The sequence below is a fragment of the Stomoxys calcitrans genome, chromosome 1, assembly GCF_963082655.1.
Source record: "Stomoxys calcitrans chromosome 1, idStoCalc2.1, whole genome shotgun sequence".
Classification (NCBI taxonomy): domain Eukaryota; kingdom Metazoa; phylum Arthropoda; class Insecta; order Diptera; family Muscidae; genus Stomoxys; species Stomoxys calcitrans.
Genome location: NC_081552.1, coordinates 193,386,896 through 193,413,607, shown reverse-complemented (window position 1 = coordinate 193,413,607; position 26,712 = coordinate 193,386,896). Strand labels below are relative to the sequence as shown.

The 26,712-nt window shown below is 40.1% G+C and overlaps 1 protein-coding gene across 1 annotated transcript; it reads right to left on the bottom strand.

Annotated features, from left to right (window-relative positions):
* Nucleotides 1–417: 417 nt before the first annotated feature.
* LOC131997324 (uncharacterized) lies at nucleotides 418–25,242 on the bottom strand. Its single transcript, XM_059368140.1, has 2 exons — nucleotides 21,437–25,242; nucleotides 418–460 (listed from the first exon to the last, which is right to left on the bottom strand). Exons 1-2 carry the CDS (start codon nucleotides 25,240–25,242, stop codon nucleotides 418–420), a joined length of 3,849 nt encoding a protein of 1,282 aa, XP_059224123.1.
* Between the last annotated feature and the right edge of the window lie 1,470 nt (nucleotides 25,243–26,712).

The following is a 26,712-nucleotide window of genomic DNA, read 5'->3' as shown; positions in this document are numbered from 1 at the left end:
AAGCAAGCCACTTTAAAAATAAGTGCACATGGTAGACATTTAGCGAATTGCAAGCTCACACCTTATACTACCAATAATTATTGACGCTTACGACCCTCAACAACCAAAACATGAAATATTTGCTTAAATTCGTTCAGCTATTGTAAGTGTTTTTGCTAATGAGCATAAAATGATTGGCTGACCGTATTTTAGATTTTGAGTAATACTCACATTTACGCCATAATGAAATATCCATCACAAAAGTAGGTATTTAAATGTGCGAAAACAACAACAACAACTATTGTTTGTTTTATTTACGGCATAACGAATACAGCAGATCATAACACAAAACCATAATGGAGTTGTGGGAAAATGGAAGACAATTGATATAATTGTGTATTATAACTTCGAAATAAATCCAAATAAACTGAGATCTGCTTATAATTCGTAAACGTCTTCAATGCGAACAATCCATTTTAAACTATTGACATTATATTAATTTATAAATAAAGAAAAACTAGCTAAAAATATCAAGAATGAAAGGTATTGTCAGGGCAAAAAGCCATTCGTGACAAATACTGCAAGAATTTTTCGCAAAAACATGCACTTTTATCGTAAACAAAGTCGAAAATTTTTCAGAAAAAAGTTTACTTGGCGAAAATTTCCTTTGTGTTAAACGAATTATTTTTTGACGTGTAGGCTCGGGAGGAGAAGTCCCTCAAGCGACTTGATTTCCCTCGGCAGAAGGTAGATTAGTCTATACGACTCTCTCTTACTCGGGTCTATTCAGGGCTTGTGAGTGTTTTGTGAGTCATGAGTGTTTTGTGAGTCGTAAGCGTTTTGTGGTGAAAAACTTTATATTTGTGACAAATTCTTCCAAGAATTTATCGCAAAAGCATGCACTTTTATCGTAAACAAAGTTGAACATTTTTCAGAAAAAAGTTTACTTGGCGAAAATTTCCTTTATGTCAAACGAATTATTTTTTGGCGTGTATGCTCGGGAAGAGAAGTCTCTGAAGCGTCTTGACTTCCCTCAGGAGAAGGTAGATCAGTCTGTACGACTGTCTCTTTTACTCGGGTCTTTTCTGGGCTTCACTCTGCTTATTTTCCGGATATCGGAAAATATGACAGGTGCTTAGAGACAGGTCTAGCATCTGTATCATGTACTCGACTCCTGGTACATCCAAGTTCCTCAGCTTAGGTGTAGAGACTACGTCTGAACCCGGATAACATTTTTTGCTTCGTCCATGGCAAATTGTGATGGTTTTTCATCGGCTTAGAGACCACGAATGCGACGAATGGGGTTTCTTCTTCTCTTGTCACACTTGTGATGCTTAATAAATTGACCACCCTACTAATTTCTAGATACAGTTTGTAGATTCTGAGGTTAGCAGTTTCGAAGCAGCAAATCTCATCATGTTTGTTTGCGTGCATCACAACTTGCGCCAGGAAGTTGGGCCACACTTAGGTTATTCGACCGACTGGTATGAAGAAAGCGGCTGAGGAAGGTGGCAATTCACGGCGAAGCGGCGATTGGTGTACTGTATGAAGCCTTAATGTTATACGTCCGGCGTGAGAATTATCGGGCAATGGCCTGATCCCAATGAAATGAGGGCTTGCCAAGATACTTCAGGTGACGCAATGAAAATGTCTGGTGAACTGCTGCAGTCGCCCGCAAATCAGTTGGGCGGGTCAAAATTCACCCTGCCAAACGTGGATAAGACAATCTGCATTCCCAACGCATGCCCATCTGGTCCTTTTGGGACCAGGCCCGAAGGGCAACGAATCATAGATCGTCACAAAGAGGAGTCTGTGAGCATTCCAAAACTATGTGGCCTAATGTAGACTTAAAGAGGTCTTCTGCTTTGCTTTCATTGGCTAAAACAGACGTCTCGGTCATTGTGTCCGTCATGACAGGTCAGTGTCTAATCGGAAAACTTGCTGACAGACTGAAGGCTGTGAGGACATCGAGGAAGAAGAGACTACAGAACATCTTCTGTGTGTGTATTGTCCCGCACTAGCAGTCAGAAGGAGTCTCACTTTAGGTTCTCATTTCTTTGAGAACCTGTCTGATTTGGCGGATGTGAACATTCGCAAGTTATTGGACTTTTTAAAGCGATCTCGATGGTTGAACAGCAGGAACTAGCAGGCATCTTCTTTCTTCTGTTCCTGTCATATCAGAATGGACCAAAACATCTTAGTGAGCCTGATGACAGACTGCCACCTAAACTTAACCTAACCTTCACACTAGACATTGTCCATACATTCCATACTAACAAGATATGACCTATGGGCTGATTATTTCAACTTTGATGAAATTTAGCGCTTTTCCCGCACTATACCCATTGCTCCAAGCTTGAGTGTTGCTCTCAAGTAAACCCAATTCCCGATTTACCATTGACATAAGTTTATTTTTCCACAATAAGTACAAAACCAATTCTCCATCAAAGAAAGTATTTTTCATCCATCATGGTCATGTTGCCAGAGCGTGGTGCATTTGCCGTCAGCCTTGAATTGTTAACATTGAAGTTCACAAATCAATTTGAAAATTCTCCAATGATTTCAATTGTCATGTGCCATTCTCGTTAAGCCGTAACAAGCACTTAGGGCGCATTCTGTACTGTGGCCACTCGATGGATTGAGAAATATCTTCAATTCTTGTGCGTAGCATTGGCAATTAGAGGCAATAATTGCATTTGGTTTTTCTAGTTTTTGTCTTTAGAAAATTGCCAAGAATGCTTGAACAAACATTTCCTCTATTTGAGAGAGGAAATTATGAAAGAATTTCCTCTTCACAAAAGTGCGTATGTCGGCAACTCACACACACGCACACACACACACACAGCTGCACGGGCTACCACACTCCACACTAATTTCTCACAGGATACGAAAGTGATGATTACATGTTTCACACATTTCACAACGATAGACTGCATAACTAAATTCCTGGTGCAAGTCATCTCTCTCTTCCTGACTTTCGCATCGTCTTTCATCGTCCCATGCCAAGTGAGTGGACAGCAATTTATGAACTAGAACTCAATATTAAATAAATCAATTAAATTGCTTCTTATTGTTGCATAAAAGTGCAGGGAACAGGAATAGAACAATCAGGTATCGATCGTCGTCCATGCCTGCCACTTGCCTTCTAGAATGAAATGGCTTTGAGCTCTGCTACGGCTAGCTTGTCCAGGGGGGGGTTTGTTTGCAGCCATTCATTGACAATTTCATGTTACGATTTAAAATTCTAGGGAGCATGTGTTTCCATCCTTGCCAGTCGATTGGCCTCAATTCCGTAGCTAACAACATAATGAAAATGAAATTGTTGCCACTGGCAGGGCGGAATGAATGAGTCCACATCACGTATGAATGATAGGAGTCACAATTCATGATGTCTTGTCAATGTGAGACGATAGTGTGATGGATGGAGTACCAGTACTACATAACATTGAAGGTAACTATCAAAAGAATAAACTATCAAAGACACACTCAGACGCTAAAGATCTCTAGGCTGCTGTAATGCAGTGGAGAAATGGCACTCACAAATGATCAATGAAGCCATTGTTGGTTCTAAACCATTAATGCTTACATTCCTCTAAATCTAACGACGATCCTTATTGGTCTTCCCAGAGGTTATGCTAGGTTGAAGTGGCAGTCTGCCATCAGACCCACTTCTATTCTAGCCAGCGACAACATAGCGGTTTACTCGATCAAGCCTAAATTGATTATCACAGAATGTCTATGAATCTATTTCCTGACCTTAACAGTCTTTGCCTCATCGGGTGGCCTGTTAAGGGCTGGAAAAATATTCATAGACATTCTGTGAAAATCAATTTAGACTTGAAACTCTTTGTATCGTTGGATGGACTGATCCACCCACAAAAACCCCCAGCAGTTCAGAACAAAATGGGACTCAAATGAAAGTCTATTGGGAATCTTTTATATAAAAATCAATTTGTGTTTGTTTATGTGTTTGTTTGTTTGTATGTTTGTGTGTTCCTTATAGACTCAGAAACAGCTGAACCAATTTTTTTTTTTGAAATTTTCACAGATGATGGATAATGACCCCGTGGTGAAAAAAGGGTACTACATTTTTTGATATCTGAAGGGGGGGGGGGGGGGGGGGGGGGGGGGGGCGACCCTCCCCCTTACCCTAATTTTCAGAAACGCCAGAACTCGGAGATGGGTGGTGCGATTTAAGCGAAAATTTTGTGTGCTCTCATACAGTACCCTAAAAATAAAAATTTGGTGTCCAAATTTCGGATGGGGTACCTTGGGGGGTCGCCCCACCCTAAAACCTACCAAACATATATTTAGACCAATCACGATAATATGGGACTCAAATGAAAGGTATTTGGGATAGGAAAACGTATCTGATATCCAATTGTCGGACCAAGTGCTAGGGGGACCACCCCAAGCCCCAAAACACCCCCAAATCGGACATATTTACCGACCATGGCAATATGGGACTCAAATGAAATGTATTTGCGAGTAGAATACGAATTTGATAACCAAATGTGGGACCACGTTTCTGGGGGTCCACCCCTTCCCCAAAACACCCCCCAAACTGGACTTATTTACTGGCCATGGGAATATGGGGCTTAAATAAAAGGTATTTGAATGTAGAATACGAATATGATATCCAAATATAGGACCAAGTGTTTGGGGGGCCGCCTTTTCCCAAAAACATCCCCCAAAGGGGACAAATTAACGACCATAACAATATGGGGCTCAAATGAAAAGTCTTTGGGAGTAAAGCATGAATCTGATATCAATATTCGAGAAAAGTGTCTATGGGGCCACCCCACCCCCACAACATCACCCACATAGGACGAGTTTGCTGACTATTGCAATATTAGGCTCAAATAAGAGGGTTTTTAGAGTAGAACACGAATCCGCTATACATGTTCTAGGCCAACTCACTGAGTGGCCGCCCATCTCCCAAAACACCCCCCGACTATGGAAAAATGGAGCTCAAATTATTGGTATTTGGAAGTAGACCACGTATCTGATATCAACATTAGGGACCAATTCTCTAGGGGACGTCCCACCATCAAAACAACCCCCAAATAGGACATATTTGCTCACCAAGACAATTTGGGTCTTAAAGAGTGTGGAACTTAATATCCATAGGTTTTGAGGGCCAATACCCCAAACCGGACATATTTGCTGACTTTTGCAGTAAGGAGTTTAAATAAGACTAGGAAACGAATTTGATCCAATTTTGAGGGCAATGCCAACATGGGTTCAACTAAATGATATATAGATATATAAGAATAGAGCAGGTTGCGATATATTTTCTGGGCTTAGTGTTTAGGTGACCATCCCAATGTCCAAAACACCCCAAAAACTGACATATTTACCTACCATGACAATGTGGAGCTTAAATGAAAGGTATTGGGGGGTAGAGCAAGAATTGATACCCATTTTCCGAACCAATTTTCTGGGGGTCTACCCCTTTCCCAAAATACCAGACAAACAGAAATTTTTTAGTGACCATCGCAATATGGGGCTCAATTAAAGGTATTTGGAGGTAGAATACGAATTTGATATCCAAATGTAGGACCATGTATTTAGGGCATCACCCCTTTTCCAAAAACACCCCCAAAGGAAAAAAAATTTTGACCATTTCAATATGTGGCTCAAATGAAAGGTATTTGAGATTAGAAAACGAATTTGATAACCTATTTTTGGGTCATGTGTTTGGGGGACGCCTCATCCTGTAAATTCCTCTTAAGCCAATGGCAATATGGGGTTTAAATAAATGGTATTTGAGAGAAGAGCATGATGCTGATATTTTTTCAGGGCCAAGCGTCTGGGGGACCACCTCTACCCTGAAAACACCACTAAATCAGACATCATGAGAATATAGGTCTGAAATGAAGTATTTTAAAAATGGAGTACACCTTACATCGTGGACCAATAAGGATCATATGGGATTCAGATAAAGGCACTTATATTGTTAAACTGTTAGTCAAGTTAGCATGGTATTTCACTAAAAGATATTTAATTGTCGAAAATAAATATTCCAAGGAAACTTTTGTTCCACAGAAGGTAAAAGAAGGCGTTGCGGAGCGGGCCCTGGTCAGCTAGTATCTTATATATAAAATTCAATTTGTGTTTGTTTGGCGGTTTGTTTGTTTGTTGCGTATAGACTCAAAAACGGCTGAACCGATCACAGATTGTGTAGGTTGGTCTGGAAGGAAACGGACCCTCCCCCTTACCCCAAAAGTACAACCCAAAAATAAAAGTGGACCGATCTAGACAATATGGGATTCAAATGAAAGGTATTCAAGAGTCGAAAACGAATTTCATAATAAAAGTTGGGTCCAAATACCTGGGGGGCCGCCCAGCCCCAGCCCAAAACCCCTTAAAATAGGTTTATTTGACGATCATGACAATATGGGACTCAAATGAAAGGTATTAGGGAGTAGATTACGAATATGGTCACCAAGTAGGAATAAGCGTAATAATTTGTTAATAACGAAAGGGGGCGAACCCTCCCCCGTTACCCCAAAAACACCACCCAAAATCAAAAGAGGACCGATAAGGACAATATGGGTATCAAATGAAAAGTATGCGGGAGTAGATAACGAATCTGGCATACAAATTCATGTCGAAGTATAGCACGGCCACAAAAACGGCCAAAATGGGCACATTAGCCAATCACGGAAATATGAGACTGGGTTTGTTTGTTCCGTATAGACTGAAAAACGGCAGAATCGATTTTCTCGAAATTTTCGCATGTGTAGGGTGGTCTGGAAGGAAACATAGGCTTTATAATTTTTCAATATCGGAAGGGGGACGGACCCTCCCCCTTATGCCAAAAACACATCACATTATCAAAAGTGGACCGATAGCGACAATATAGGTATCAAATGAGAGTTATTGGAGAGTAGAATACGAGTAGGTTATAAAAATTTGAGTCTAAGTACCCATCGGGCCGCCTCAACCCCAAAACTCCCCCAAACAGACATATTGGACGTTCATTTCAATAAGGGGCTCAAATGAAAGGTATTCGGGAGTAAAGTTCGAATGTGGCATACAAAATCAAATCGAAGTAGAAGGGGTTACGCCACACCTCAAAAATGTCATTAGACGCATTATGATTACATAATACTTGGCTGAGTCGATTTTCTTTAAATTTTCTTAGATTGTGTGCTTTTGTCTGGAAGGAAACATGGGCTGTACAATTTTTAGATATCGGGTGGAGGCGAAAGGTATTAAGGAGTAAATTGCGAATATGTCATAAAAATTTGCGTTCAAGTCTAGGTGGCACTTTTCCTCCTAAATATACGTTAAATGGGTTATTTGACCCATTATGACAATATGGGTCAAATAACCCATGATTTTCATTTCCGTTGGGAATAAAGAACGAATTTGATATCTATTTTCAGTGCAAAGTGCACGTGGCCGCCCCAGCCACAAAACACCCTCCAAACGGTTCATATTTACCGGCCATGGCAATATGGGGCTCAAATTAAAGGGATTTTGAAGTGCAGCATGAATTTGTTATCCATATTTCAGTCGAAATGTCTGAGGTGCCATCCCTACCCTAATAAGAATATTACCCTAAGGAAGAACATTACCATCAGGAACCGAGAAGGGGCAAATTCTCACACATCCATGAGTGCTTTTCAATTCAAGTTTAAACTCAATGATAAGTGAACTGTTTTTTATAGCCGAATCCGAACGGCGTCCAGCAGAACGACACTTCTTTGGGGAAATTTTTTAAAAGGCCATGCATGGCATTTTACTTCGCAAATGTCGCCAACATTAATAGGGCGACATGGCTTTGTCCAATGTTCTCGCCAAGAATTCGATATCCGCAATCAGGGCAAAGTGTTCCCACCCTAAAAATATATGAGAGAGTTAAAGAAGGCGCAGCGGAGCGGGTCCGGTTAGACTAGTGTAATATATATATTCTGGATCAAGTGGCTGGGGATCGACACCACCTTTAAACTTCTCAAACGATCACATAAGTCGATCGGGTTAATATGGAAATCTAATGAAAGATCTTTGGAAGTATAGTAGCAAGCTGATATCCAATGATAGTGAAAAGTTGCAAAAGGGCCATCTTCAACAAAAAAATCCTTCAAACAGGTCGATCGTGATTATAAGAAGTGAAGTCCTTCAGACGACGACTACATCCATCTTCCACAAAAAATCCTTCAAAAGGTCTATCGTGATTATAAGAAGTGAAGTCCTTCAGACGACGAGCACTACACATCTTTTTGACTAATGGCCTGAGAAGCGGCATCACCCAAAAAAAAAAAAACCCCCCGAAAGGGATTGAGTTCCAATCGAAATAGTATAGGACTCAAGTGAAAGGTCTTTGGGAGTGCATTACGAATCTGATAGTCAATTAAATCTTTGTGCCAGTTTTATAAAAATGCCGAAAGATTTGGACTTTACTATGCTTTGGAGTTAGAGGGATTTGAAACAGTTCAAAGTTCCAAATTTCAGGGTTGGTCAGCCGCAACCATTCGAATATGGCCATAAAATGAATAACCCTTATAAAGGAGAAGTGGGCGAGTTTGATTTATTTGTTGTATTGGGCCACTAGATATCCACTCCATATAGGTTTAGATTCTCTTCTTCCCGAAGATAGATACTTCAAATCGTCTTTTCGAAGATAATCCTACAACTGTTCATCTATATATTGAAACATGGACCCATAAGGCACACAAACAACAATCGCCAAGAATTGTTTGTCATAAAAAATCTAATTCTCGGGTAAATCAATGAAAAACGCTATCTTCGAAAATCAATGCGCCAAGAAAATTGGTCAGTTTTGCAAAAAAAAAAAAGAACATTAAACACACATTCTTATTGCTCTTCGGCTACACTGATACTCTCGACATACTTTCATGCACATAGTGTCTTTGGGTCATTGTAGAAGATTGAAAACGGTAGGCTGTTTCATCAACCCATCATTTCAACCGAACTTCATTCAGGTGGATTCGTGTATGTATGAAGGAGTGCTGCTTGTTTTGTGTAATCGTATCATTATATAGCCAATGACTGATGAAACGTGACAACGAATTAAAGCAGGGATGTATCACCTATTTGGAAAGGTTTTATATGCTTTTATACCCTCCACCATAGGATGGGGTATACTAATTTTGTCATTCTTCATTTAAATGCATTTTTAATAAAACTTAGAATGAACTTTAATCAAATATACTTTTTTTACACGTTTTTTTTCTAAAGCAAGCTAAAAGTAACAGCTGATAACTGACAGAAGAAAGAATGCAATTACAGAGTCACAAGCTGTGAAAAAATTTGTCAACGCCGACTATATGAAAAATCCGCCCAAATTACTTTTTGGGCAACCCAATATATTCTTGATCGTCATGACATTTTAAAGCGATGCGTCCGGACAGACGGACGGACATGGACGGATGGGATTGTAAATGGGGCAATGCGGTCCATGTTTTGATATAGCTGCCATATAAACCGATCTTGAGTCTTGAATACTTGAGCCTCTTGAGGGCGAAATTTGACTGAAATTTTGTAGGTAGTGGTTTGGTGTCACTTCCAACAACTGCGCTAAGTATGGTTTAAATCGGTCCATGTTTTGATATAGCTGCCATATAAATCGATCTTGGGTCTTGACTTCTTGAGCCTCTAGAGGGCGCAATTCTCATCCGATTGGACTGAAATTTTGCAGGTACTGTTTTGGTGTGTCTTCCAATATCTGTGTTAAGTATGGTTCAAATCGGTCCATGCTGTGATATAGCTGCCGTATAAACCGATCTTTGATCTTGACTTCTCGAGTCCATTGAGAGCGCAATTCTCATCCGATTGGACCGAAATTTTGCATGAGGTGTTTTGTTATGACATATAAACCGATCTTGGATCTTGACTTCTTGAGTCTATAGAGAGAGCAATTCTCATCCGATTTGGCTGAAATTTTGCATGAGGTGTTGTGTTATGGCTTTCAACACCTGTGCTAAATATGGCGCAAATCAGTACATAACCTGATATAGCTGCCATATAAACCGATCTGGGATCTTGATTTCTTGAGCCGCTAGAGGGCTCAATTCCCATCCGATTTGGCAGAAATTTTGTACAACGGCTTCTCTTATGACCTTCAACATACGTGTCTAATATGGTGTGAATCGATCAGTAGCTTGATTCAGCTCCCATATAAACCTATCTCTCGATTTTTCTTTTTGAGCCCCTACAAGGTGCAATACTTATCCGAATGAACTGAAATATTACACAATGACTTCTGTAATGGTCAGCATTCATTTATGGTCCGAATCCGACTATAACTTGATATAGCTCCTATAGCAAAACAGTTTTTATTCCAAATTCTTTGTTTGCCTAAAAAGAGATACCGCGCATAGAACTCGAGAAATGCGTTCCATGTTGGAGGGTATATAAGATTCGGCCCGGCCGAACTTAGCACGCTTTTACTTGTTTGTCTTGCTTATGGATATATTGTTGTTGTTGTTTTATGTTGCCTTTCGAAGAGTGCTTTTCAACAACAAACTTGTACTTGGGGTCGTTGAGATTCAAAATAAATTGTTGCAGAAAAATAAACAAATTTCGTAGTTGTTTTTCAACCAAAGTTGTTGTTTTTCAAAATTATTTTTATCGGTGTTGGCTCTTCGATAGTCGTGTTCAATATGGTTCAGATGGATCTAAATTTGGATATAGCTGTCCTAAGGCCCAAAAAAAGGTGCATTTTATTCCCGATGAGTTTGGTAAGACCCTTACATAGCCTTTCTGAATATGGTGGAGATCGAACTATTGTTAAACATTGCTGGTGTGGGCTCAAAAATGATGCATTTTTCACCTTTTTATGACGAAGGGTGTTGAGCATGCAAAGTTCGGCCGGGCCGAACTTGTTTTCTTTGATTCTATCCCATTGTGGGACGCTTCGTCTTTTCTTAGGGCCATTTTAAAATCTCCCCAAAAGTTTTGCCTGAGCACTTTGAAACCTTTTAGAGTTTTGTTCCACTGACCTAACACCATTATCCTGATTGGAAATTTTTCACATCCTCGACCTTAATCCCAAAAATTGACTACCATATATAGTTGCCCTTAATAAGGTTTGAACCTGAAACCTGCAATTTTCCCCACCCCAGATTGGCTTTTGGGCAGTGCAATTTTTAGTTAAAGTTACTCAAGTTTTCCCATCTCTGTACAAGCTACATCAGTTACACTCACTATGCTTAATACACTTTTGATTGGCTACATCTGTAGTTGGTTATGCATTCATGGTTGCCACAGTAGCACTTGGTATTGCAATTGTTCAATTGATCACTGTAATGTCTTGATAATACCAAACTGAAAAATGCTAACAAAAAAATACCAAGTGGGCCGACATGTGGATCTGGAATGATTGGGATCCAGTCCCATCTCCATAGATACGCAGACACAAACATGGTCTCGTATGGATTCGAAATGCCAAATGTTGCTTCTGGACACGATTTCCTGCACACATTTTTTGTTTGTTTCTCATCTAGGCAACTGTAACAAAAGTCAGTTATGATTGATGGTCAAGATGGGATTTTCCATTGGGTGCGTGGCTGGTTGATGGTGGTGGCAATGATGATTATGATTGTATAGATAGATGGATGGGATGGATGAATGGACAGACAGCATTTCGAATGTATGAATGAACGCCAAACCATAGACTGCCGTAAATTCACAAAGATGTGATTCAATGGATACAAAACTGAAACTCGAAACATACTAAACATCATCATTATCATCATCACAACACACCCACCTCTGGGGCAGGATGAATCGCCTTGGCGTTTTTGCTAAACAACCAACAAGCTTCGCATTCAAATGGCAGACTTCATTGTTGATATGATAGTTTAACGAATTGTTAGCCATGAATTGCCACTTTCCTTAGCTGTCGATAAACTGAGAGCTATGCAAATGTCTTTATATGATGTTTCTTGGATCGTGTCCATGCCAATGTTGGAATTAATCAGAATTTTAATGATTAGCCTGGATTTTTTTTTGTTTTTGTGTTCAGTAGTAAATTCGAACAAATCGAATCAAGTCATTACTAGAACATGCTGTGAAATCCAATATAGTTTTGAATATTTTTTTTTTTTAACAATTTGTCTAATTGGATATTCGCTTGTGACTGCAGAGAAATGTTGCTCGACAGGGCAATGGATTTACCAGACTAACATTAGCAAAGATGACCTCATTTGGCAAGTGTGTGATAAAAAATCTGCTAAACTTGGATTTTCATCATAATTTGAATTTCATTTCAAAATTTGGTCAAAATATGATTGTCAATGATTTGTGAAAATGCATCACTTTCACGAAAATCACCAAAGAGTAGCTACTTTGGGGTTATTTATGACTAATCCCATTTCATTCCACATGACATCTGCCTTCTACATATAGAAATTCTTCAAGTGTCATCCTTATAAACATTGCATAATAACGCCTTACCATGCCAACACCTTGCCTCCTCCCATACCATAGAAAAATCTGCACGTGTCATTCGCAACTTCTAGACGAACTTGTCATAACGTAAATCAAAATTCCAAATGCCACAATTATCAATCGATCACTTTTACTTTCGATGCCTTAATGCCATCAATTACACACAACAATAGCCAAAGTAAGCCACAATAAAAACTTCAGCAGGAATAGAAAGGCAGCAAGGCAGGCAGCTTATGTCAGCAGCATAATACTGCAAGGCAATAGTTCGATAGTTGATTGCCTCAAAAAGGCCACCGCCTTTAGACGGTGGACAGCAGCACACTTGGCCAGCTATTCCATGATTTATAACAAAAGTGAAAAATGTGATGTTCGAGTCCATGTCCATGTCCATGAAACACCATCCCAGCGTGCTCATGAAATATTTATATGGACAAAGGAAGACCATGTGGAAACTATTGCAGGCAGCAGTTGTTTGCAGAAAAAAGAAGTAAGAGCGTGCTAAGTTCCGCAGGGCCGAATCTTATATACCCTCCACCATGGATCGCATTGGTCGAGTCCAATAACGGAATCTCTTTTTAGGCAAACAAAGAATATTGAATAAGAACTGTTGTGCTACTGGAGCTATTGGGTTGCCCAAAAAGTAATTGCGGATTTTTTAAAAGAAAGTAAATGCATTTTTAATAAAACTTAGAATGAACTTTAATCAAATATACTTTTTTTTACACTTTTTTTCTAAAGCAAGCTAAAAGTAACAGCTGATAACTGACAGAAGAAAGAATGTAAATACAGAGTCACAAGCTGTGAAAAAATTTGTCAACGCCGACTATATGAAAAATCCGCAATTACTTTTTGGGCAACCCAATATATCAAGTTGTAGTCTGATTCGAACAATAAATGAATGCTGAACATTGTAGAAGTCATTGCGTAATATTTCAGTTCATTCGGATAAGAATTGCGCCTTGTAGGGGCTCAAGAAACAAAATCGGGAGATAGGTTTCTATGGGAGCTGTATCAAGCCATTGATCTATTCTATCCATATTAGACACGTATGTTTAAGGTCATGACAAAAGCCGTTGTACAAAATTTCAGCCAAATCGGATGAGAATTGCTCCCTCTAGAGGCTCAAGAAGTCAAGACCTAAGATCGGTTTATATGGCAGCAATATCAGGTTTTGTACCGATTTGCGCCATACTAAACACAGTTATTGCAAATCATAAGAAAATACCTCATGCAAAATTTCAGCCAAATCGGATGAGAATTGCGCCCTCTATTGGCTCAAGAAGTCAAAAGCCAAGATCGGTTTATATGGCAGCTATATCAGACTTTGTACCGATTTGCGCCATACCTAACACAGTCATTGGAAATCATAAGAAAATACCTCATGCAAAATTTCAGTCAAATCGGATGAAAATGGCGCCCTCTAGAGGCTCAAGAAGTCAAGATCCAAGATCGGTTTATATGGCAGCTATAGCAGGCTTTGTACCGATTTGCGCCATACCTTACATAGTCATTGGAAGTCATAAGAAAATACCTCATGCAAAATTTCAGTCAAATCGGATGGGAATTGCGCCCTCTAGAGGCTCAAGAAGTCAAGACCCAAGATCGGTTTATATGGCAGCTATAACAGGTTTTCTACCGATTTGCCCCTTACTTAACACAGCTATTAGAAGTCATAACAAATTACCTCATGCAAAATTTCAGCCTAATCGGATGAGAAGCGCGCCCTCTAGAGGCTCAAGAAGTCAAGATCCAAGATCGGTTTATATAACAGCTATCCCAGATTATAAACCGATTTGAATCATACTTAACACAGTTGTTGGAAGTGATACCAAAACACTACTTGGAAAATTTCAGTCAAATCGGATGAAAATGGCGCCCTCTAGAGGCTCAAGAAGTCAAGATCCAAGATCGGTTTATATGACAGCTATACCACATTATGAACCGATTTGAACCATACTTAACACAGTTATTGGAAGTGATACCAGAACACCATGTGCAAAATTTCAGTCAAATCGGACGAGAATTTCGCCCTCTAGAGGCTCAAGAAGTCAAGACCTTGGGTTTATATGGCAGCTATATCAAAACATGGACCGATTTGACCCATTTACTATCCCAACCGACCTACAGTAATAAAAAGTATTTGTGCAAAATTTCAAGCGGCTAGCTTTACTCCTTCGAAAGTTTGCGTGTTTTCGACAGACAGACGGACGGACGGACAGACGGACGGACATGACTAGATCGACATAAAATGTCACGACGATCAAGAATATATATACTTTATGAGGTCTCAGACTCATATTTCGAGGTGTTACAAACAGAATGACGAAATTAGTATACCCCCATCCTATGGGGGAGGGTATAAAAATTAAATTATTTTTTTCCTCATTTCAGTAAGCATCAATGGAGAAGACACATTTAACCTCCTGGCAAGCTGAATTGACTGTTTATCTGCGTGGCAATTCAAGGAATGATGATGTCTGAATGGACCATTTATAAAGAGCAGAGAAAATAAGAAAATTTAGTAAAAAAAAAAAATATCACCTCTCTCATCAAACAGCTAGAGCATGTTCATCTTTTTTCATGCGTTATGCAGTCATCGATATCAGCAGGGTATCCGGTAGGATTCCACTAGATCATCCATCCCAAGTGGAGGATCTGTGTTGAACTCTGAAGAGGGTCTACTCATACTAATTAAGAGCTACGCAAAATGAAAATTTTCCATTCCACTAACGAACATGGGCAAACTTCTCACATTTCATTCAAGTTTTTAAGCTCAATGATAAGGGGCCTCCTTTTTATAGCCGAGTCCGAACGGCGCGCCGCAGTGCGACACCTCTTTGGAGAGAAGTTTTTACATGGCATAGTACTTCACAAATTGCAAATGGGCCATATCAGTTCAGATTTAGATATAGCTCCCATTTAAACCGATCTCCCGATTTGACATCTTGAGCCCCTGAAAGCCGCAATTTTTGTCCCATTTGGCTCAAATTATGCACGAAGTCTTCTGTTATGACTTCCAATAACTGTGACAAATACAGTCTAAATCGGTCTATAAGCTGATACTGCTCCCATATAAACCGATCTCCTGATTTGACTTCTTTAGCCCTTACAGGCGGCAATTAGTGTCCGATGTGGCTGAAATTTTGCACGTAGTGTTCTGTTATGACTTCCAACATCTGTACCAAATACAGTCCGAATCGGTCGATTACTTGATATAGACAGCTTGAGCCCTTACAAGCAGTAATTTTTGTCCGATTTGAAAAATTTGCACGCAGTGTTCCGTTATGACTTCCAAAAATTGTGCCAAGATTAGTTCAAATCGGTCTATATCCTGATATAGCCCTCATATAAACCAATCTCCCGATTTGTCTTCTTGAGCCCTTACAAGCCGACATTTTTGTTTGATTGGCTGAAATTTTGCATGCGGTGTTCCGTGGGCAAGACAAAAGTAGTTCTTTTCAGCAGGAGATACAAGTTGCCTACAGTGGAATCTGTCTTCTTGGGTGGAGAGAATGTTCCATTTACAGAAAGCGCAAAATACCTGGATGTTTTGCTGGACAAAACCAACATTTTGGAAAGGGCAAGACAGGCAGCTCTTGCCCTATTCACCTACAATAGAGCCATTGGCAAAAGTTGGAGGTTTAGACCGCGTGTCATGCATTGGGTTTATACTGCAGTTGTCAGACCTATAATGCTATATGGTGTTGTGGTCTGGTGGACGACTCTTCAAAAGCCCACCTACTGCTCAATACTTAACCGAATGCAAAGGATGGCTTGTTTGTGCATCACAGCCGTACTGAGGACGACACCATCTAATGCACTAAATTTAATGCTACATCTTATGCCTCTTGACATTGTGGCTACCCAAATTGCAGCGTCCACTGCCATTAGGTTAAGGGAGCTTTCTCATTGGTCATGTGGCGGCTACGGACACTGTGTTATCCTTGATACAATATCCGATATTCCAGGTAGTTGTCAGACCTATAATGCTATATGGTGTTGCGGTCTGGTGGACGGCACTTCAAAAATCCACCAACTGCTCAATACTTAACCGGATCCAAAGGATGGCTAATTTGTGCATCACAGCCGCACTGAGGACGACAACATCTAATGCACTAAATTTAATGCCACATCTTATGCCTCTGGACATTGTGGCTACCCATATTGCAGCGACCACTGCCGTAAGATTAAGGGAGCTTTCTCTTTGGTCATGTGGCGGCTACGAACACTGTGTTATCATTGATACAATGACCGATGTTCAAGGTAGTGCGGATTACACCCTACCTGAGCCGCTTTTTGATAAAAATTACTGTACCACTATTCCTGATAGAACCGATTGGAACTACGATATCCCTGGTAACAGAAGTTACATAGACTTCTATGCGGATGGTTCCAAACTAAACGGCCAGGTGGGCTTTGGGGTGTACTTTGAAGATCTACAACTGGTCATATCGAAAAGGTTACCTGACCACTGCAGTGTGTATCAAGCAGAGATCCTTGCAATTAAGGAAGTGGTGGAATGGCTAAGATATTATGTCATCCGACGATTGGCATAAATGTCCTCAGGCAGCCATTAAATCCCTGGAAAACGTATTTCTGAACACAAAAACCGCCCTCGACTGTCGCAGATCTCTCAACAAGATGGCTAAACAGTTCAAAATGCATCCACTATGGAAAAGGGGCAAATTTCTCACACATCAATGAGTGCAGTCGGATTCAAGTTTTAAGCTCAACGACAAGGGGCCTCCTTTTTATAGCCGAGCCCGCGCATATCAGCATCGTGCTCTACTCTCAAATTTCTTTAACTTGAGCCCCAATTGCCATTGGTTTTGGGGGGAGTTTATGGGTTGGCACGACCCCAAACATTTGGCCTCAAACTTGGATATCAAATTCGTTTTCTACTATCAAATACCTATTATTTATCGCCTTAATAGGGAATCATGTCCGGTTTGTAGGAAGTTTAGAGGCGGACTCTGAAGTAATATCAGCATCGAGCTAGAGCACGATTTTGTTCGAGCCCCATAATGTCAAGCATTTTGAGGGAGGTTATCAAGATATTCAGAGCTAGGGGGTCTCGTTCTGATTCATACTAATTAATTTTTTTGTATTGGTTATCTACATTCAAAATCATATTTCAAAGCGACCACTTGGGATACAACATTCTTAAAGATCCGCAGGTTCTCCTGTGTCTATCGCAATCTGAGTGTAAAAAGCGTATTTTCTACTACCCAAGATTTTTTATTTCTGTCCTATTCTATCCTGATCTTAATGCCTTCTTTTTTGGGTAGAATAGGGGGAGGGGGATTGCCCTCTGACACGTCCTTTCGTTTGAGTACAATATATTCTCGGTCTTCCCACATGACAGTTTGGCATTGCATTGCATGGCGTTGGACGTGAACCAGATACCTGAATCCTTATACCAACATTGGATTCGAAATATACTATCATAGACCTTTCTTTTAATTGACATATTATCCCGATCGAACTACACCTACTATTGAAGGGTATTTAGTGGGTGGGCAGGGTCCCCAACTCTGTCCTAATTGTACACACCAGATTCATAGTCCCAAAGACCTTTCATTCGATACCCATTTTGTGATGTTGGACATTTATTCCGTTTTGGGGGGTTTTTTGGATGGGGGGGGACCCCTAGACATCTTGGAACAAATTCTTATAACAGATGTGTATTCAGCTTCCAAATATCTTTCGTTTGATACCCATATTGTCCCAATCGGTAAACATGTCCTGTTGAGGGGTTTTGGGGGGTGGTGAGGCGCCTCAGACACCAAGGAATACGTTTTTATATCAGCATGGGACTCTACCTTTAAATAGCTTTCATTTAATATTCATATTTTCCCAATAGGTAAATTTGTCCAGCTATGGGGTTTTGGGTGGTGGGGAGGGTCCGCAGACACCAAAAAAAAAGTTTGTGTATCAGATTTGTTTTCTACTTTTAAATACCTTTTATTTGATACCCATACTACTCAAAGCGGTAAAAGTGTCCTGTTGGGTGGTGTTTTTGGGGGTGGGGCCCCCCCGTCAATTAGAGTAACATTTTAGTGCCAAGTTCGTACTCTACTCTTAAATACGTTCCAATTGATACCCATATTGCCCAAAGCGGTGAAAATGTCCTCTTGGGGCTTTTTTTTGGGGGTGGGGGACCCCCCGAAACATAACAGTGGAATTTGTTTACCAAATTCGTACTCTACTCTTAAATACCTTTCATTTGATACCCATATTGTCCCAATCAGTGCACATGTCCGTTCGGGTGGGTTTTGGGATGGGGCGTCCCCCCACCACCCATCCACCCCTGGAAGCCGCAATTTTCATACGATTTGGCTGAAGTTCTGCACATAGTGTTCTGTTATGAAACTTGAGGCTTCCAGGGGCTCAAGAAGGCCAACCTTAAGATCGGGTTATGTAGGAGCTATATCAGGTTCTTTACAGATCTAGATTTTAAATTTTAGCCAAAAAGAGTAAAAATTGAGGCTTCCAAGGCGCTCAAGAAATCAAATCGGGATATTGGTTTATATGGGAGCTATATCAGGTTATAGACCGATTAAGACCGTACTTGGCATAGTTGTTTGAAGTCATAACAGAACACTTTGCGCTAAATTTCAACCAAATGGAATGAAAATTGCGGCTTCCAGGGGCTCGAGAAATCAAATCGAGACATTGGATTATCAGGTTATAGACCGATTAAGACAGTACTTGGCACAGTTGTTGGAAAGTCATAACAGAACACTATGTGCAAAATTTCAGCCAAATCAGACGAAAATTTCAGCGTCCAGAGGTTAAAGAAGACAAATCGGTAGGTCGGCTTATATGGGAGCTTTATCCAAATCTGAACCGATATGGCCCATTTTCAATCCCCAAGCGGCTAGCTTTACGCTTTCGAACGCTATTGTGATTTCGACAGACGGACGGACGGACATGGCTACATCGACTTAGAATGTCGAGACGAACAAGAATATTTGTACTTTATGGGTTCCTAGATCAATATGTCGAGATGTTACAAACAGAATGACTAGGTTAGTAAATCACCATCCTATGGTGTTGGGTATAAAAACGGCTAAACCGATTTTTTGCCGAAATTTTGCCAGATTATGTAGGTTGATCCGGAGGACGTTAGAGGTAATATAATATTTTGATATCGGAAAGGTGTGGGACCCTCCCCCTTATCCAAAAAATGAAATTCGACCGATTGGAACAATATTGGACTCAAATGAAAGATATTTGGGAGTAGAGTACAAATTTGAAGTTAAAAGTTGAGTCGAAGTATTTGGGGAGCCGTCCCCATCTTACACCCCTTTTAACACCCATATTGGCCGATAATAGCAATATGCGACTCAAATGAAAATCATTGGTGAGTAGAATACGAATATGGCATTAAAATTTGTGAGGAATTACCCCTTAAAAACCAGGCATACATACCGGTTGTACAATAGGAGACTCTTATGAAAGGTTTTTAAAAGTAGAGCACGAAACTGACATCTATTTGCAGGATCAAGTGTCTGGGTGGCCGCCCCACCCTCAAATCACCCCAGAAGCCGGATATATTCATCGATCTTGCAATATGGGCCTCAAAAGAATGGTATTTGGAAGTATCGAATTCGGAAGTAGAACACGGATTTGGTATCAAGAGTCTGCTGCCAAGGGTCTGCGAGCCCGTCTCACCCCCATATTGTCATGTTCGATAAGTATGTCCTGTGTGTTGGTGTTTTGTGGGTGTGGTGGACAACCAGGCATTTGGCCCCAGAAGCGACTACCATTGGTCCAGTACACGCATAATCGTTTGCGGCTATCAAAGCACTTTTGCAATTAAAGATGTTTTGGTTTTATAACAAAAGGAAGGTCCTATTAAGAGTTCACAATAAACAATGTTACAATAAAATTTCGGCCAGGTCGGATAAGAATTGCCCTATATCTATAAGCTCAAGAAGTCAAGACCCAAGATTGGTTTCTATGGCACAATATATCATGTATCAACCGACTTAGACCATACCATTGGCATAATTGGCAAAATGTCAACCATATTGGATAAGAATTGCGCCCTCTAGAAGCCCAAGAAGTCTTATCGGGAGATTGACTTATACGGCGGCTATATCAGGTTATGGATCGATTTAGACCATACTAAGCACAGTTGTTAGGAGTCATACCAACACACTTCCTGCTAAATTTCAGCCAAATCGGATAAGAATTACGCGCTCTAGAAGTCAAGACCCAAGAGCGGTTTATATGGCAGCTATATCAAAACATGTACCGATTAGGCCCATTTATAATCCCAACCTACCTACAGGTATAAACCGATCTGGGATCTTGAATTCTTGAGCCTCTAGAGGGCTGAAATTTAATACAACGGCTTCTCCCATGACCTTCAGCATGCGTATCGAATAGGGTGTTGAGCTGAATCTAAAACGCACTTCTCTGATGCTAGATTTATACTGACCATTTATTTTCAAATTTCCTATCACTACAATAAATGAAAATCTTAAAACTAAACTAGAACGAGATACCAACGCAGTGATATCTCCGTTTCTCCTTATCTGATATTTTACGATCCTAAGTAAACACACACATGCATTTCTTAGACTCATTATCTATTCCCTTTTTAAAAGTACACATGCAGGGTTTATACGGCTGTGCGTATTGGTTTTATGAGATAGGCGATCGTACAAATAGACCCTAAACAGCACACAGACTCTATAAGATAACAACGCGTGGGCTATGAAATGCTAATGCGTTATCTCTCATGTTCAAAATAAATGTATTTTGAACATTCTGCCGGGCGCGTAAGTCTACATAGTGGACTGACTGTATTTTTGTCTAATTATATCTTTGATTTGTCGTTCGATAATTTGTAATAGTGGACTGTAATTTTAGATATATTATTTTACATAAGTTCTAAAGATCTAAAAATTTAAAGCTGATACATTTTGCCTTTGAATAAACTTCTTAATAAAACATATCGCTAATATTATTATTATGAGAATAACTAAAATAAGAGCAGCATGACCACTCATATGATGAATACCTTTCTATCAAATCGTTCAATAAGGTAGGTGCTTCCTTGGAAGCCGTGGAAGCGCATGTCTTCAACTCTGGAGGGGTTAGAGACCATTCCGCCTCCGGCAACAGCAGCCACTGGGGACCTTCCCACCATAGCTTTGAGTCTACAAGTTTATCTGGGGACACGCCTCTTGACCCCAAGTCTGCTGGATTCTCTTTTGACTTTACATACCGCCACTGCGCCTGAGATACCAAATTTTTTATGCCGGTTACTCGTGACCTTATAAATTTATCTTTGCTCTTGTTATTTTCAATCCAAGCAAGTGTAATTGTGGAGTCACTCCAGGCATAAACTTCCGATTCGGCTTTGACCACACTAATTATTCTATTTAGCAGCTTGGCCAATAGGAAGGCTGCACACAGCTCTAATTTCGGAAGCGTCTTTTTGTTTTTAATCGGGTTTACTTTGCTTTTTGCAGCCATCAAGGAAACTCCTTTATCGGTTTTAATATAAACCACTGCTGCATAGGCCTTCTCTGATGCATCCGCAAATCCCAAAATTTTAATTTTACTTTCGGATGAAGAGTTTAGCCATCTAGGTATCTTAACGTCTTGTAGAGACGAAATACGTGTCACGAATTCTTTCCAGCTGATCTCCAAATCTCCATCGATTTTCTGGTCCCATTGCATCTCTAGCAACCATAAACTCTGAATAAACAACTTCGCCGTTATTATGACTGGTGTCAGCAACCCAAGCGGATCAAATATTTTTGCTAGATATGATAAAGCCAGCCTCTTTGTTGTACTCTCCGCTGGGTATTCCGATATTTTAAATCGAAATTCGTCTTCCTTCGGTTTCCACTGAAGTCCCAGGGTTTTTACATTAGTGGTTTCATTGATGTTTATTATTTCGTTCTCCTTGTCTTCTTTCGATGATTTCACAATGTGTTCATTGTTTGAACACCATTTTCTGAGATGAAATCCATAACCCTCTAAGTGCCTTGATATTTTGAATCGAAGCTGGAGACACTCTTCTATTGTGTCTGCCCCCGTAAGAAGATCATCCATATAAAAATCTTCTTCAATTATTTGCTTCACCTTCGTATCCGCGCATTCTTTCGCAATCTGCATTAAGGTTCTTACGGCCAAGAACGGGGCACTTGCTGTTCCGAATGTCACTGTTGTCAGCTGATATTCTTTGATTTCCTCATTCCTATCTTTCCGCCACAGAACATGTTGATACCGCTGGCTCTCCTCATCCACCATTATTTGGCGGTACATTTTTTCAACATCTGAAGAAATCACGAACCTTTTTAAACGAAAGTTGAGTAGTATGTCGAAGACGTCTCTCTGCAACCGTGGCCCGACATGCATTATGTCGTTCAGACTTCTTCCATTATTTGTACTCGCGGAACCGTCGAAAACCACTCTGACTTTCGTAGTCAGACTGTCCTCTCGAACAACCGCTTGATGTGGTAAATAATATTTACCGCTATGAATCTGTTTCACTGGCTTCATGTGCCCCAGTGCAATATATTCCTCCATAATTCTTGAGTATTCATGCTTCATAGCATTATCCTTGATGAGCTTTTTCTCCAGGCTAATGAGTCTGGCTGCTGCCTGTTTATACGATGTTCCCAGCTCTTTATCTTCTTTGAAGGGGATTTGAACTATAAACCGCCCTTCTTCATTTCTTTTCGTTGTAGCAGCATAATTATCCAAACATTTTTCGTCATCGTTTGTAACCATGTCCATATCCAACTCTTCAGTTTCCCAAAATCTTTCAATCTCTGTAGTGACATTGACACCTTTTTTCGCTACTGGGACTCGAATCGTTAATGGGCCGGACAACATTAATCCCAGCTTGGTATGTTGCCCCAACATTCCATGCTTCTTATGTATTCCGTTCTTTAGTATGTCCACATACACATCTCCGCCAAGCACCATATCTATCCTCTCGTTCTTGTAGTAGTTTGGATCAGCCAATTGAAAGTTTTTCCATACACCCTGGTTGTGTACTAACGAAGAATCCAAATGGACGGAAGCTAACGCTGGTAAAATAAGAGCTTCGACATCGAGTGAATAGTTGCTGGGAAATCTCGGATGGATCCTAACTTTTACTTTTGATTTTGCAACTCCCACCAAATTGTCACCTAGTCCATGCAATTCCATATTGGCCTTTTCTCGAGGGATTTGAAGTATCTGTGCTGCTTCTTCCCTTAAAAACGTTGACTGTGATCCTTGGTCCACCAAAGCTTTCAAGGTAACCATCTCTCCATGTATATTCTTGACCTGCACCTGAGCCGTTGCCAGTAGGACACTCCTTGTCCCGTTAGCAAGACATGTAGTGGATGTCTTAGTTAGATGGAGTACCGAATGATGTTTAAACCCACAGGTTCCACATTTGATGGTACTATCGCATCTTGCATTCTGATTGTGGTTCAAGCATCTATGGCATATATTTTTTGTTTTAACCCATGATACTCGTTCCGCCACTGGCAATCTCAACAGACTTCGACATTCTTCCGTTAAGTGTCCTTGTTTTCTACAGTATAGACACGCACTTTTATCCGTATAGAGTGTCGTACTTTTCATAGGCTGCTGTTGCCGATGATTGTAATTGCTGCTGTACTTCTTTGTACCTGCTGCCTCCAAATTTTGATATCGTTCCTCCAAGAACTCCAAAACATCTTTAAGCTCCTGAATTTCTTTCGATTTCTTTGTATGCTGCTCGTATAATAATAAACCTTCTTTGTCTAGCTTACGGATGATTACACGCGCCATTACAGCATCCTCGATGTTGCATTTCATTGCTTTTAACCCTTGGACGCATTCAATTGTTGTATCAAGTAATCCTTTTACTTGTTTAGCGTTCTCACTACACACATGGGGTTGATCTAACAATCGGTCTAGTATCGTTTGAAACAAAATTCTTTTATTTCCAAAGCGTTGATTTAGTATCTCCCACGCTGGCTGGTAATTGCTTCCATCTGCCGGTAAATGTTTAATTACTTTTGACGCTTCTCCTTTAATATGAGCTTTCAGATAAAACATTTTCTCAACGTCCGATAAGCTCTCGGCATCATGTACGAGCTTCTTGTATAAATCATGGAAAGATGGCCATTCTTCCACGTTACCGTAGAAGTCCGGTATTTTTATCTCCGCTAGTTTTATAGGACATCTCTCCTCCTTACATTTGTCCAATCTTAAGATCAGCGTTGTTTTACTTCTTTTGTAGAGGTTTTCTACTTCATCAACTTCTTTAGTGATGTCTTCGTAAGACCCCTCATGGTTGATAGTGAGTTCCCATAATAGATCATTAATTTGATTCATCTGTGTTTCCCATGATCTTTTTGCTTCTTCCAGCAAGACTTTAATATTGAGTTGTTCCAACTCTAGTAGTTCTCCTACTAACTTTCGAATAAGTTTTCTTATTCTTTCCTTCCTTTTTTCCGCTATTCTTTCCTTCTCATTTTTGGACTCCCCATTTTCCTGCGGTTGGATTTGTTGTAATTTCAACCCCGACGATTCAGTTTTTCCAGTTTCCAATTGGCTGGCTGCATCCTCGTTCGTCTCTAGGGCTGCACAGATTTCCTCCACCAATGAGTTCACCTTCTCATAATACTTGTTTTTAAAGTACGGTTCCTCGGTGATACCCAATTCGGTTAACTTCGTGTGGTTATTTTTGAATTCCTGCCAAACTTGCCCCAACTGGGCTTTGCAGGTTTCCTTAGCCACACTTCTTGCGGTTTCCTTAAGGCAGCTTTGCTTCAAATTGATGATATATTCACCAATCTCATTTTGACGCTTGTATAACTGCTGACGAACCATTTTACTTTATTTGTAGTTTTGTTTGTTTATTTTTCTGATATTTTTATTATGTGTTTTTTTTTTTCTTCTCGTTGTCTAAAGCCACGAGAACGCTTCTTCACTGTATTTCCACTTTTTAGTGGATTGTGATTTCTATTATTATTTTTCTTCTCGTTGTTTAAAGCCACGAGGACGCTTCTTCACAGAATTTAATTTTTCAGTGGGTGTTAAACAATTTTTATTAAATTGCTTTATAGGCCTAGTTCCATTGAGCTTCTTACCTCGGGTGGGGGATAACTCAATTTTACGAAGGACCAAATGTTGAGCTGAATCTAAAACGCACTTCTCTGATGCTAGATTTATACTGACCATTTATTTTCAAATTTCCTATCACTACAATAAATGAAAATCTTAAAACTAAACTAGAACGAGATACCAACGCAGTGATATCTCCGTTTCTCCTTATCTGATATTTTACGATCCTAAGTAAACACACACATGCATTTCTTAGACTCATTATCTATTCCCTTTTTAAAAGTACACATGCAGGGTTTATACGGCTGTGCGTATTGGTTTTATGAGATAGGCGATCGTACAAATAGACCCTAAACAGCACACAGACTCTATAAGATAACAACGCGTGGGCTATGAAATGCTAATGCGTTATCTCTCATGTTCAAAATAAATGTATTTTGAACAAGGGTCTGAATCGGTCTATAGCCTGATACAGCTCCCTCATAAACCGATCTGCCCTATCGGCTCCACCAGACTTTTGCCTTTCCTTACTGGTTTTTCATTGATATTTAAATGGTGACCATATTTCGGATTACTTACTGAAATGTTTTTTCTTTCATGGTGGCGGAAATTTAAACTCTCCAAAGTTTTCCGTTTGCCTCAAAATTGCAAACAAGATTTTCTTGAATGAAAAAAAAAAAATAGAAGTGTCAAAAGGAATCATATGGAATTCCTGCGATCAACGCAAGTGTTTGACTGAAACAGTGATTTAACAACTTCCCAGTCAGGCCCCATTCCAGTTCATTACCTTCAACTTCATGTGACTCCTTTACAGGGATGTGCACAATGTTTTGACCATATTGGAAGTCAACCTTGGCAAATGCATTCGAATGATATAAAGGCTCACACGGGAAAAGGCTGTTGTGAATTCACTGAGACCTATGGTATACGTTGTTGTTGTTGTTGTTGTTGCATCATTTTTTCAAACATTCAATATGGCTATAATTGAATTTGTTGTTGAGAGTGCAATGCCAACAACAATCACAGTAACAACAACACCATCAGCAACATCATCGCTGACGGCGACCAACAACAGCTCCAAATTTAGAGAACAGCCTGCAGCTTTCAGTAGTGAGGCGGCCAAGTGGGGGGGAGGGGGGCATAAAGAAACCAAATGTTTCTCATAAATCTAAATATACCCCAAGAGGATATGATCGGACACGTACCTACTTCGAGTGTGTTCAGCATCATGCATCA